This window comes from Diorhabda carinulata, chromosome 2, assembly GCF_026250575.1.
Source record: "Diorhabda carinulata isolate Delta chromosome 2, icDioCari1.1, whole genome shotgun sequence".
In the NCBI taxonomy this organism is placed as follows: Eukaryota; Metazoa; Arthropoda; class Insecta; order Coleoptera; family Chrysomelidae; genus Diorhabda; species Diorhabda carinulata.
The window spans coordinates 32,264,628-32,276,092 of record NC_079461.1 but is presented as its reverse complement, the minus strand read 5'-3'; the positions used below and the strand labels follow the sequence as shown (position 1 = coordinate 32,276,092).

Genomic DNA, 11,465 nt, shown 5'->3' with positions numbered 1-11,465 from the left:
AGTTTGGTGGGATTCTCTCTTGGATAACTTCTTGTACAATGGGCACTCCCAGGTCCACGTGTGATTTGTTACATACCATGGAGCATCTACCAGCTGACGGAGTATTTTAGATTGGTATCTCTGAATGATATTTGTATTAGATTTAGAAGCGCAGCCCCACAGCTCTATTCCATATGTCCATATATGCTTGATGACAGATTTGTAGACAAGGACTTTGCTCCAAACCTTAGTGTCGCCTTAAGAATATTGTTTACTATACCTATACCTGTAACTTTGGCAAATGAGGAAAGGAATTTCTCTAAATTAAAATATATAGACACGTTTCTTTTCTTCCCTTTTAATCATATGATGTAATTTTTGCCAATTTGATTATGTAGTAATGTAGAATGTGCTTGTTTAGGAGTGTTGGCAAGATATTTTTTTATATGTACTCTTTATCTACCTTATAAAATGAACGTTTTTTTTATAATCTAAAATTATTTTTTCATTATTATTCTCAAATAAAGATATGCACTGCAGACCAAAAGTTTAAGTACAGTAAAAGTCAAAATATTATAATTTTTTTTCGTAGGTTCTGCATGGTAAACTAATTATTGTAAATATCTTACTCGTCTTAAACTTTTACTCTAACTAAAAAAAGAATATTGTCTAAAGGAGCGGCAATTTGTTTGTTTCTCCAAAAAAGCTAGAGCGGGCCTTGCTCCAAAGTAAACTCCCCTAAGTTTAAATTGCACTTTTTCTGACATACCCCCAACTTTGCTATTTGTTCTAAGGAAGTTTTCCTTATAACTTTTTGCATCTTTTATTTCTTTATCTATCCTTTCTTATCTTAATAGCAAAATAGAAAAAAATTATATGTGTTTGATGAGACAACTTGATAGCTCCGTATGAAGCGAGCGACTAAAGTTAATATAAAACTACTAAAATACATTTGAACTATTTTAATTTTTAATTGTATTAATATAAAATTAACACTAACATACAGGGTCCTTCACGACAAGCTGAATCAATATTTATATGAGAAAGTACTGGGACTAGTGTTCTGAAATAATTTCAGTTTTATGAAACTTCCGGTTATACCGAAAGTGGACCCAAACTTCGTTATTTTAAACGGAATGCTATAGTTTTTATTAAATTTTTGGAATCTACGCAAAATTTCATTAAAACTTTATATGAGGCATAGCACGCCTAAAGTCCACCATTTTTTTAATAATTTCACATTTTCGAAATTTTTGGACACATACAGCCCTCCACTAAAAAAATTATATTTCTAAGTTTAATTGAGTCAGCTCTAATACTTTTGGGATTTGGATAAATAACACTTACAGCTTTCAGAATCTGTAAAAACCTGGACTAAAATTTATATAGGGCGTTCAGAAAATGGTGCCGAATTTCGCTATCTAAAAATTTCGAAAAATTTTTTCAAATGGTAACCTCTATTGTTCTCTTTACTAATTCATATATCTCAAATTAATGGTTTTTGTAAAAACTTGAAAAAACTGAAATTTTCATGGTTTTTAATTGTCGGTTGTCCGGAGCGAAAACAGCTTTTGGTTTAAAATAACGAAGTTTGGGTCCACTTCCGCTATAACCTGAAGTTTCAGAGAACTGAAATTATTTTAGCTGAAACGAGCATTTCGGAAAACCCATATAAGCAACTTTAGTCTCAGTACTTTCCCATATGCATATCGATTCAGCTCGTCGTGAAGGACCCTGTACATATTGTCCACGAAAAATAAATGTACGTTTCTCATGATTTAACTTTCTATTGTGATACAAAAAAATCCAATTAGGATTGCTCATCAACATAAAATTATCGTTATTATTTGAGATACCCCTATATCAATTAAGTTAAACGCTTTGTTTTGATTCTACTGCTCAAATTTCATTGGTTCTAATCATTCACCCGCACGTTATGAAAACAAACAAAAGCCAAACAGACATAGCAGTAGGCGGTGGTGCTCGCATTTTGTTCAATCACGATGCTCATTTGTTTTAATCATAACTGGAGCCGGAAATTGTCTTTTCGATATTTTGATGTCTGTCATATTTAGTTTTTAACCGTTGGATGTTTCGTTTTAGGTTACTTTTCTCGTTTTTTGTTGTTGTTTCCTAAACGGCGCGAGCTTCGTATTATCCTATTTTTAGCGTGTCAAAATTAATCGTCATCATTTGGATTATTATTATATAATATGCTAAATAATATATTTTTGAGTAGATCTCTAAAAAAATTATACAAAATTAATTTAGATAGAAGATTAACAAATGATATTTTATTGTTTTCACCTGGTTTCCTCATAATCAGCACTTAACTATGTCACTAGTTCAATGTCTTCTTACCATTTCACGATGGATTGTCTCGAGATTTTGGTAAATGTAAATCTGTTCACATGCTTTCGTACCTCGACTGCTCGCACAGGTCTCTGTGGAGGTTGCTGTTTCGACCAGCAGCATTGATAATAAGTCATCGCTATTTACTATTGCTTGAGCAGACATACCTCCAAAGATATATGCCCCATATCCATGATAGGTATTCGACCAATGTGCTTATACGCAAAATCTGTATACAAGTATTTGTTGAGGCAAATGCGTCCACGCATCTACTTGATTAAATACTTCTTATAGTTTCTTGCATCTTATTTGGCTTTGTCAACTTCTACCAGTATACATGTAAGCTGGAATTTTTGGAATCGTTGTTGACATTTAAACTAAGCGCAGCTCAGTTTAACTTCAGTCTCTGAAGACGATAACTTGGAATGTTGGTGTAGTGGTAGCAGTTTCTGCTATTGGTGTATCAAAAAGGAAGGAGAGCCAGCCAAGAACACTACCTTTGTGATACACCTGCTCTGAATATTGATCTATTCCGAAAGACTTTTGTCGAAAGCTTGATGTACACCGCTGAACATAATTTCTTTTTATTTTCAAAGCACTATATTCGAATACTAAATATTTTCACATAACTCAACATTAACCAAGAAAGTAAATTTGAAAAATGTGTATTTATAGATTAGATATTGAAATTGTTTGATGGTTGAGAAAGAAATCAAGTACAAAGTTTCTACCTGGGGCGTTTGACTTTTGACGTTTACGTTCCAGAGCATGCGCAAAGCGAGCAAGGACGTTTGACATTTATCCACTCGTGTCACAGTCACACAACGAGCTGTCAGTCTTGGCTACGCTTCCAAATTAGCGACGTTGCCAACACGTGAATTAAGGACAATATATTTCAATACGAATTATTTGGACACATAGCCGTCGACGACGCCATTGCTTCTCGATGAAGTAGGGCCCTAAAACTAAACTGCTGTGAGGGATTGTGCAGATGAGTTTGATTCCTTTGAAAACCAGTTTTACAGTAATTTCTATATTGTTCTATGTGACGTAATTTTTTTAACAAGATTCCCAATATTTTAATAAATCAGGATAATTTCCGACATTTTTAGTAAATAGCCACGTTTCTACTGAGAGTCTCATTGCATAAATATCCTATTTTGACTATTGCTTTCCTTGCTTAAGAATTATCCTTCTTATTAGATCAAAACCAACAATTAGCTCAGAGTTGTGGGTAGATATTGTACTAAGGATATTTACAGGATAAATAAGACTGTTGTTTCATTTGTTGTTCAATAGTGAACAAAATATCAGCTGTTAATAAATGAATAGAATCAATCCTTTTTAGAAAAGAAAATATGTTTTAGCCGTGCTACCAACATTAGGTACATCGGGGATTTTTAATTATTTTAAATACATAACAATAGTTCTATGAAAATCGTTTCAAAGAACTTATTCATTCGCCGTGTATAATCTAATATAAAATTATCTAATTTAATAATAAATCACGTGAGAATATCTATTTATTTGAATAACAACTAACGTGGGAAAACAATAAGCGAATGACTTACTGATATATTTAAGGGCCAATTCTAAAGGGTCTTAAACAAATAACATTGAAAAGGACATTGTTTGAACTGATAAAATGCTAACAAAATATAGAATAGACCACTTGACTATAAGTTTCTTATGTCGTTTGTATACAGGGCTAGTAAACAATGATTTAGTTTCAGAATGAAATAAAATTATTATCGGTAAAATCTTTATTTTACGAGAATCACGAGATTCATGAATTCACAAAGAATTCACAAAATAATATGTCCAAAAAAAGCGTTTGTTTCTGCAATCGCTACTTCATTTGTCTCAAATCGCTACTTACCTAGCTATTTTCCAAAATTCGAGATTAAAAAGAAATCTGAGAGAGCCAAATTAGGTGAATATGAAGAATGAACCAATAAATCATAACGGAATTCGTTCTGCTAAAATATTCGACGATTAGTGCATTGTCTGATGGACATCGACTTTTTGTTTCAACATATGTAGTTATTTTTTCTCAAGTGTGACAAACAAAAAATGTACAATCGACCCTCCAAATGTATCAGATGTATGAAAAAATTTGACAGATGACAGATGACATTAAAAACATTTCCGGCGCAACGTAACATTATCAAAATATGAATGTTTCATTTGAGTTGTATTTTGGCAAGTATTGGAAAATTGAATCATACATACCATTAAAGTATTTGAAAAATGATTTGACCTCTTCACATTTTCTTTGAATGATAAAATTCAAAAATGCTCAAGAATGCTATACCTGGGCTCACCTTCATATGTTATAATTTGTACGACTACAAAAACTATCTTCTTTCTAATAATACTTTAGAAATTTCTGTTTGCCAAAATTGGTACGTTCCTGTGTCCGTTCAAGCACATTCTCATCGGCTGCATACAAGTAGTACTTAACAACCCCACAGAAATCAAAAAACTTTTGGATTCACTCAAATTTACAAAGCTGTACCTTGTTACCATGTTAAACTTGAAAAACATGAAAAAAGTTAAGATGAATATCTACTACGCATCTTTGCAATTTTCTTGGAAATTAGAAGTGAATTTTTGGGTTTGTATCAATCTTGCTATGTTAATTGAAAATCAAAAATACAAAACATACAAAGTATGCCGTGGATTTGCATTTCTTTGATTTTTAATATGGGAAAAGAATCGTAGTACTTTATGATTTAAAAGTTATAAATGTCCTGGACTGTTTAGAAATCCCAGTTAATTGTTAAAACGACGGCGATCTACTTTGTATTTTTATTCTAATCAATCTACACAATCTACGTTTAATTCTTTAATGAGCAATTGCGGTGAGGACCATAAATCTCGTGCTTGAAAAAGAAGATTGATTGTCTATTTGCCGTCAAAATAATTTTTAAATCAATACATATGTCATAATATTTGAAAGTTTTAATTTTATTCGGATAAAATAAGAACGAGTCCAAATTATGAGTGACCCAAAATACAGCAATAAATTTTATAGTAAGTCCATAATTATATTATTAAAGATTCATTGATAAAATTAATATAAAAGATCGTTAATTAGTGACTCAAACCTGATTTCTCTTAATCACTAGAATTTCTCCTATCAGATCAATTGAATGTATCAATGCTGTCAGTTAATTTTTCTGCTACATTTTTATAATTTTCAGTTTATTATCGTTTTTCAGTAAAATAACACAAATAATTACAAACAATTTTTCAGTTTTTTCATAAATATTACACCTTAAGTTTCCATTTAATTTTCTATCCATATTCATCGATCAATAAGTTTCCTTTCTATGCCATAATTACCAGTAGATTCTTATTTCGACTCAAATTAGGTTTGGTTAATATTTCATTTCTTTTAATATGTTTTTTCAAAAGCACATTTCACTGGACAAGGTAACTGCGTGTGAACATCTATGTACCATATTGACAGATGATGGTAATATAACAAATAAATCAACCAGATTATACAAATGCAACTGAAAATTGTATATTGTCAAAGAAGGACATAGCCAAGATGAACACAATTGAAACATCTAATAGAAGACCAGGAAAAATAACGAAATAACGAAATAAGAGCAAATAATAAAAAAAAAGAGGAAACAGCTAATTTAGAATGAGCTGGTCTACGAGATGTAGATCGAGAGGAAAATAGACAGACCAAATAAGAGAGATAAGAAAGGAAAAACGCTAATTGGAATGAAATCATTAGCAGGAGACAAGGAAGACTGTAATCCTCCTCCGATACTCTAAAAGATCTGGAAACAGATAATACGCACTGAAGATTAGATCAGAAGGAAAATTCTATTTACTTCGATGCCAATGTTAATTGTTTTTTCCTTTCTCCAAGTATTTAATAAACAATATAGATTGTGTATAGCAATATACATAACCTTAAGTCAGATGTGTAGGGATGAATTTTTGGTGATATACCGACCCAAAAAATCCTCTTTCTATGCACAAACAGCTCCAGATATAGCTCTGAATAAATAATTCGCTGTTATTTTTATTGCATCATGAGGAAACACGACGTTCATTTGGAATAATCTTTTTCTTGCTGAAATAAAATCTAAAATCGTTTAAATTCACTATAAAAATAATTATTTTAGTTTTTATCTTATATTTTGTGATGTAACCTAATCTTTCGATCTCGGCCTGACCTAGAGATGGCGGTAGTTACTTGAAAAATATTCATATGATCAGTATTTGTTTGGCAGCCATCAATAGTGAACGTTTTTAGTGAATTTGTAAAAATGAGAAAAAAATTGTTCATCGTTATGTGATACAATACTTTTATCTAAAAGGCATTAGCTCAACCAATATAAAAGCTGAACTAGATCCAACTCTAGATGAAACTGCTCCTTCGTTGGTCAACAGTAAAATATTTGGCAGCATCGCAGAGTGGTCGACCAAATGAAGTGACGATTCCAGAAGAAAATTCACAAAGCTAACAGACGTAGTAGGCATTTCAAAAAAAGTGTGGTGAATCACATAATAACTAAAAATTTGGACATGAGAAAGCTATACGCAAAATGGGTGTCGCGTTTTGTCACAAGAGAACAAAAACAGCGTCGTGAAGATGTTTCCATCGAGTGTTTGGCAATGTTTCATAAAAAAGAAGCCGAATATTGCACCTTTTGATAACCAGAGATGCAACGGGGGTCCAACAAAAGATCAATCAAAACAATGGCCTGAAAAAGGCGAACCAGTTCCAAAGAAGACAAAGACCGTTCCATCTGCAGGTATAATTTTCATTGACTATCTTGAAAAAGCAAAATACTATCAATGGCGAGTATTATGCGTCGTTTGAGCAAAGAAATTAAACAAAAACGGCCGCATTTGGATGAGAAGAAAGTTCTTGAGCCAAATACTTATGGATCCAGCCTCGAAAGTAAATTCTAACGAAAAAACTATTTGAGTGAAGAGACTTATTTATCGATAGTATATAGTTTGGTTATTGAATATTCAAACGTATCTATCTTTTCAGATGATAATTGTGATGGTCCAACAACTGAAGAAAGACTTAAGTTAATAACATCTATTCCATCATTTAGTAAGTATGTATATCATTTGACACGAAGGAATTGCTCTAAATTTTCTTCGAGTTCATAATTTTTTTACATGATTTCATTGAAAAAAGGTGCACGTACAATAAACTATTTCTAATGTCTCGATTTTTCGGAAATGGAGATGAAGCATATCGTGTGAGCCCTATATAATATTTTAATTGATTCCAGTACCGTCTCGATCGCCGAGTGGTGAATTATTTCACAAACGTGAATTAATGGATCCACGAGAATTATTGGAACAACGCGAATTAATGGAACAGCAGGAATTGTTAGAGCAGCATAAACTAATGGAAAAAAGAAGGTTTCTGGAAGAGCAACAGCAGTACATAGAAGATCAAAAACGCGCTTTGAGCATTACCCGGAGTATGAATAGAAGAGATTTGATGGAAGTCCAAAAAAAATCCTTATTTTCCGGATTGATAGGAGGTAATCCTATATTGCTCTAGTTAGATTAAAATTTTGAGATAAATATGTAGATTACATAAGGGTTGGGTTTTGCACTCGAATAATAGATGGCATTAATGAGTTGTGGCAACACTGTATTGTGAAAATTGACGCTTCATCCAACTTTTTGTAAAGAAGCACCATCGCAAACGATTTGCAGACAGATAGAGGCGCCTCTAAGTGAATATTTGAAGAGCAAAAACATCAAATTGATTTCTCATTGCTCGTATTTACCTGATTTGTTACGCGCGGACAGTTGTTGAAGACTTTCAAAACCATATTTTCACGATATCATGTTCAGAGTGGAAAACATGTTTCCAGAAATGGTTTGACTGTATACAAAATGGGCGAATATTTGGACAAGCTATAAATAAGAATGACGTCTTTATCAATATTCTTAAATTATATTTGGAGGATGAAAAAACGTTTTTCCATTTGTTTGTAGAGTATTTGGTATGACTATTGATATCGAATATTGAATAAATAACTCTAGCGCAAAATCTTCAAAAGGTCACTGGGTCCGGAAGTATCATAATTAGATATGAAATTTCGATATGGGACGATCATTTTTACTTTATTTCAGATAGCCGAGGAAAGAAACTGGGAAACATAACGACAAACATATCCAGAAACCAAGCAATACATCCAGCTGTAGAAAAATGGTTCACCGCTATGGACACTAAAAACGAAGGTAGAATTTCGTCGAAAGAACTTCAACAAGCCTTCGAAATTTTTCAAGGGAAACGATTTTCTGACGCAGCTTGTAAATTCGTCGTTAGAATATTCGATCTTGATAAAAACGGTGGATTGGATATTAAAGAATTCGAAACACTATACTACCATATAAAACTGTGGATAAACGCTTTCAATACTTACGATAAAGCCAGCTCTGGATTTTTAGACGAAAACGAATTGGATTATGCGTTGAGACTTCTAGATATTCATTTCTCTTCTGATTTTATACATTTTTTAGTAACCAGAAGCAATCCAAACGCTAAGAAAATTTCTTTAGATCAATACATCATCACTTGCATTCAAATACAAAAGTTTACCGACGAATTTAAACGTAGAGATCCTAATTACACCGGAAACATCAATATTAAATATGAAGACTTTCTCGAAATGATACTCAGATGTTTGTAGAATCAATTGAATGCATTTGGAATAAATTCTAGACGATTGTAAAATATTACAGAGTTTAATTAAGTACTTTTTTAGTCTTGTGGCTCATAATAAATTGTGTTTCATACATTCATCAATTTTTTCAATCAAATGAAGATGCGACCTTTAGTCGCCACAACTGACCGAGTTTTTGAATTGAATCGTATTTTATTTTACCTTTTCAACACGTTTTTATTCAACTGTATATTTTTAACTAACTTTTTGGTCTCGATTTTGCTTCTATTCCATTTAAACTTTGCACACTTGTCAAAGACTGTCGACAATACAATAATTCTATTAAAATATCTAATTACTCCGATTAAATTCGCCAGAATTCAAAAGTTTCTGTTTGTATTGTTTACATGAGATTAAAAAGAACGTTTTTACGTTAATTTGATATCGACCACGCACTGCATTCGAAGAATTAAATAAAACCTCGATATGTATTCTAAATCGTCCTCTATCTCTCTATATTTACAACAAATATAAGTAAAATTTGTCCTGATATTATCCTTTCTATTCCCTAGTTTTTTAAATATCTTTCGAACTTTGCTTTCTATATCTAAGTGCTCACAAAATTCCAGTTATATTTATTAATTACCTTTTGTTCTAATCAAATTTTTGATAAAACAGAAAGAATAGAATAGAACAGATTACTTGTTTATATTTTAAAAAAATATACAGTTTTTTTATTTGTTAGAGCATGAGCTCCTATTTATTCAAATCTGCTCTACCTACTCGTTCCGCCTTTAGTAATTTAGTAATACAGATTGTCTCAAAAAACTAAAAATATCCTAAAATACCAGTGATGCGATAATTTTTGTGGTCTGTATAGTTAAAGTCAAAAGATCACAGTGGGCCGATTTCTCTGCACGTACGTATGTTTTTTTTTTTAGTTTTTTTAAACTTATTTTTACTTTATTTTCAATTCATTCACCTTGTATATGTCTACTCAACATATTGTACACTTTCTATTATTCGAATGCCATATTGAAGGATTGTAATTTAACTTTTTCGAAAAGAGACCAACAATGTCGAGTTTCTATCTAGTCCAAATTTTTTAGACATTAAGTTATTCTCTAAACTCGACAAGTGTGTATCAAATAATTATATAATATATTAATCTCGAGTAGTCAACGTCAAAATACAATACGTAAAGATTCTTCTTCATATTTATCTAACACTTAGTTCTAAAGGTATCCCAATACTTGACTTGGAAGACAAAAAGGCGTGATTTACCAAACAACTTCGAAAAATATTTTAAGAGTGTCCATGAATACTAATGTTTGGATTTTATCGATGATATTTTTTTTGTCATCTCGGATACGACGAAACGATCATTTATTTTTCTTTGAATTGAAATAATATCGTCACTCTAGTCTTTTATACAGATTGTCCCAGTTTGAGTTGATTTACAACATCTAACATTCTTTATTAAATATTTGTTATATCCCAGAATCGGTTTTTTCCAACACAAAATGTGTAGGCAACATTTTTTATGGATTTCAAGATCTATAACTTTTGTTTCGACTATTTTAACGATAGGATAAATTGGATAGAAAATAATGGTGTTTGTACTGTCTTCAGCTTTATGTAAAATAAACCCAAACTTACATTTTGACTAGGGTAATCTCATTATTAGTTTAGCGTTATACTACGATTTTGGATATTTGTTAATGATATTGATTTTTTGTAGACTCCATTTCTAATGCTATGTACTGGATGATTTTGTAATAACGATGAAACAAAACTACTCAGTATGCTATCAACTGTGTTTGATAAATATTAAAAATGGTTTTATTTTTGCTACCACGATCGTTTCGTTTCCTGATATTATTTCTATTAGTTTTTTCCATCCTTTCTTGAATCTATTCCGTACTCATCAAGATTTTACCAACCTCTATGCCACGTTTCAATTCCAGATGTTTTTTAAAATCCAAAAATGTGTCAATTGTTATACAGATGTTAGTTATACTGCAAATGATTCATTTCAAACTGTTTTTCTAGGACTAGATGAACAAATGCGTGCTTCTAAAAGCAGGAAAAGTTGCATAAATATTATTCACACCATGTTTAATGATAAATGCATTTTCTAATATTGCTGCTGGCCAAAAAGCGAGATCTAAATGGTGCCGATTTTTCATCAACAAAACCGCATTTTTCAATAGTTTTTTACGTATAACTCCGTAATGATGCTTTTTATCGAAAAAAGTGTAATAAACAAAAATAAAGCTTATAAAAAACAAAGAAACATTTTTCAACAAAAAGTCATGGAATACTTTTTAAAGAGCTTAAAAAGACTTTTCAAATGACCACTGATAAAAGTCGTTTCGACTGAAATTTCAATGAAATATGATGTAAAATAGTCAAAGCTAGAAAAAATTGCACTAAAACTAATACTAATTCATTGAAAATCAA

General features: G+C 31.5%; 1 protein-coding gene across 2 annotated transcripts; it reads left to right on the top strand.

Moving 5' to 3' along the window:
- The first annotated feature begins 5,218 nt into the window (after nt 1-5,218).
- Nucleotides 5,219-9,135, top strand: LOC130903782 (peflin-like). 2 transcript variants are annotated; one of them, XM_057816108.1, is made up of 4 exons: nt 5,219-5,367; nt 7,361-7,426; nt 7,611-7,868; nt 8,470-9,135. In XM_057816108.1, the coding sequence occupies exons 1-4, from the start codon at nt 5,334-5,336 to the stop codon at nt 9,027-9,029; spliced, it is 918 nt and encodes a 305-aa protein (XP_057672091.1). In that variant the 5' UTR covers nt 5,219-5,333; the 3' UTR covers nt 9,030-9,135. The 2 variants fall into 2 exon arrangements, with proteins under 2 accessions (XP_057672091.1, XP_057672092.1); XM_057816109.1 differs by having other exon boundaries at nt 5,252-5,367; nt 7,361-7,430.
- Nucleotides 9,136-11,465: the final 2,330 nt, after the last annotated feature.

What these genes read in the sequence shown, in the direction of transcription:
- LOC130903782 (XM_057816108.1), top strand. Translation starts at nt 5,334, where the DNA reads ATGAGTGACCCAAAATACAGCAATAAATTTTATA. An exon ending in ATACAGCAATAAATTTTATA is followed by an intron (nt 5,368 to 7,360) that starts GTAAGTCCATAA and finishes CTATCTTTTCAG; the next exon opens with ATGATAATTGTGATGGTCCA. An exon ending in AACATCTATTCCATCATTTA is followed by an intron (nt 7,427 to 7,610) that starts GTAAGTATGTAT and finishes AATTGATTCCAG; the next exon opens with TACCGTCTCGATCGCCGAGT.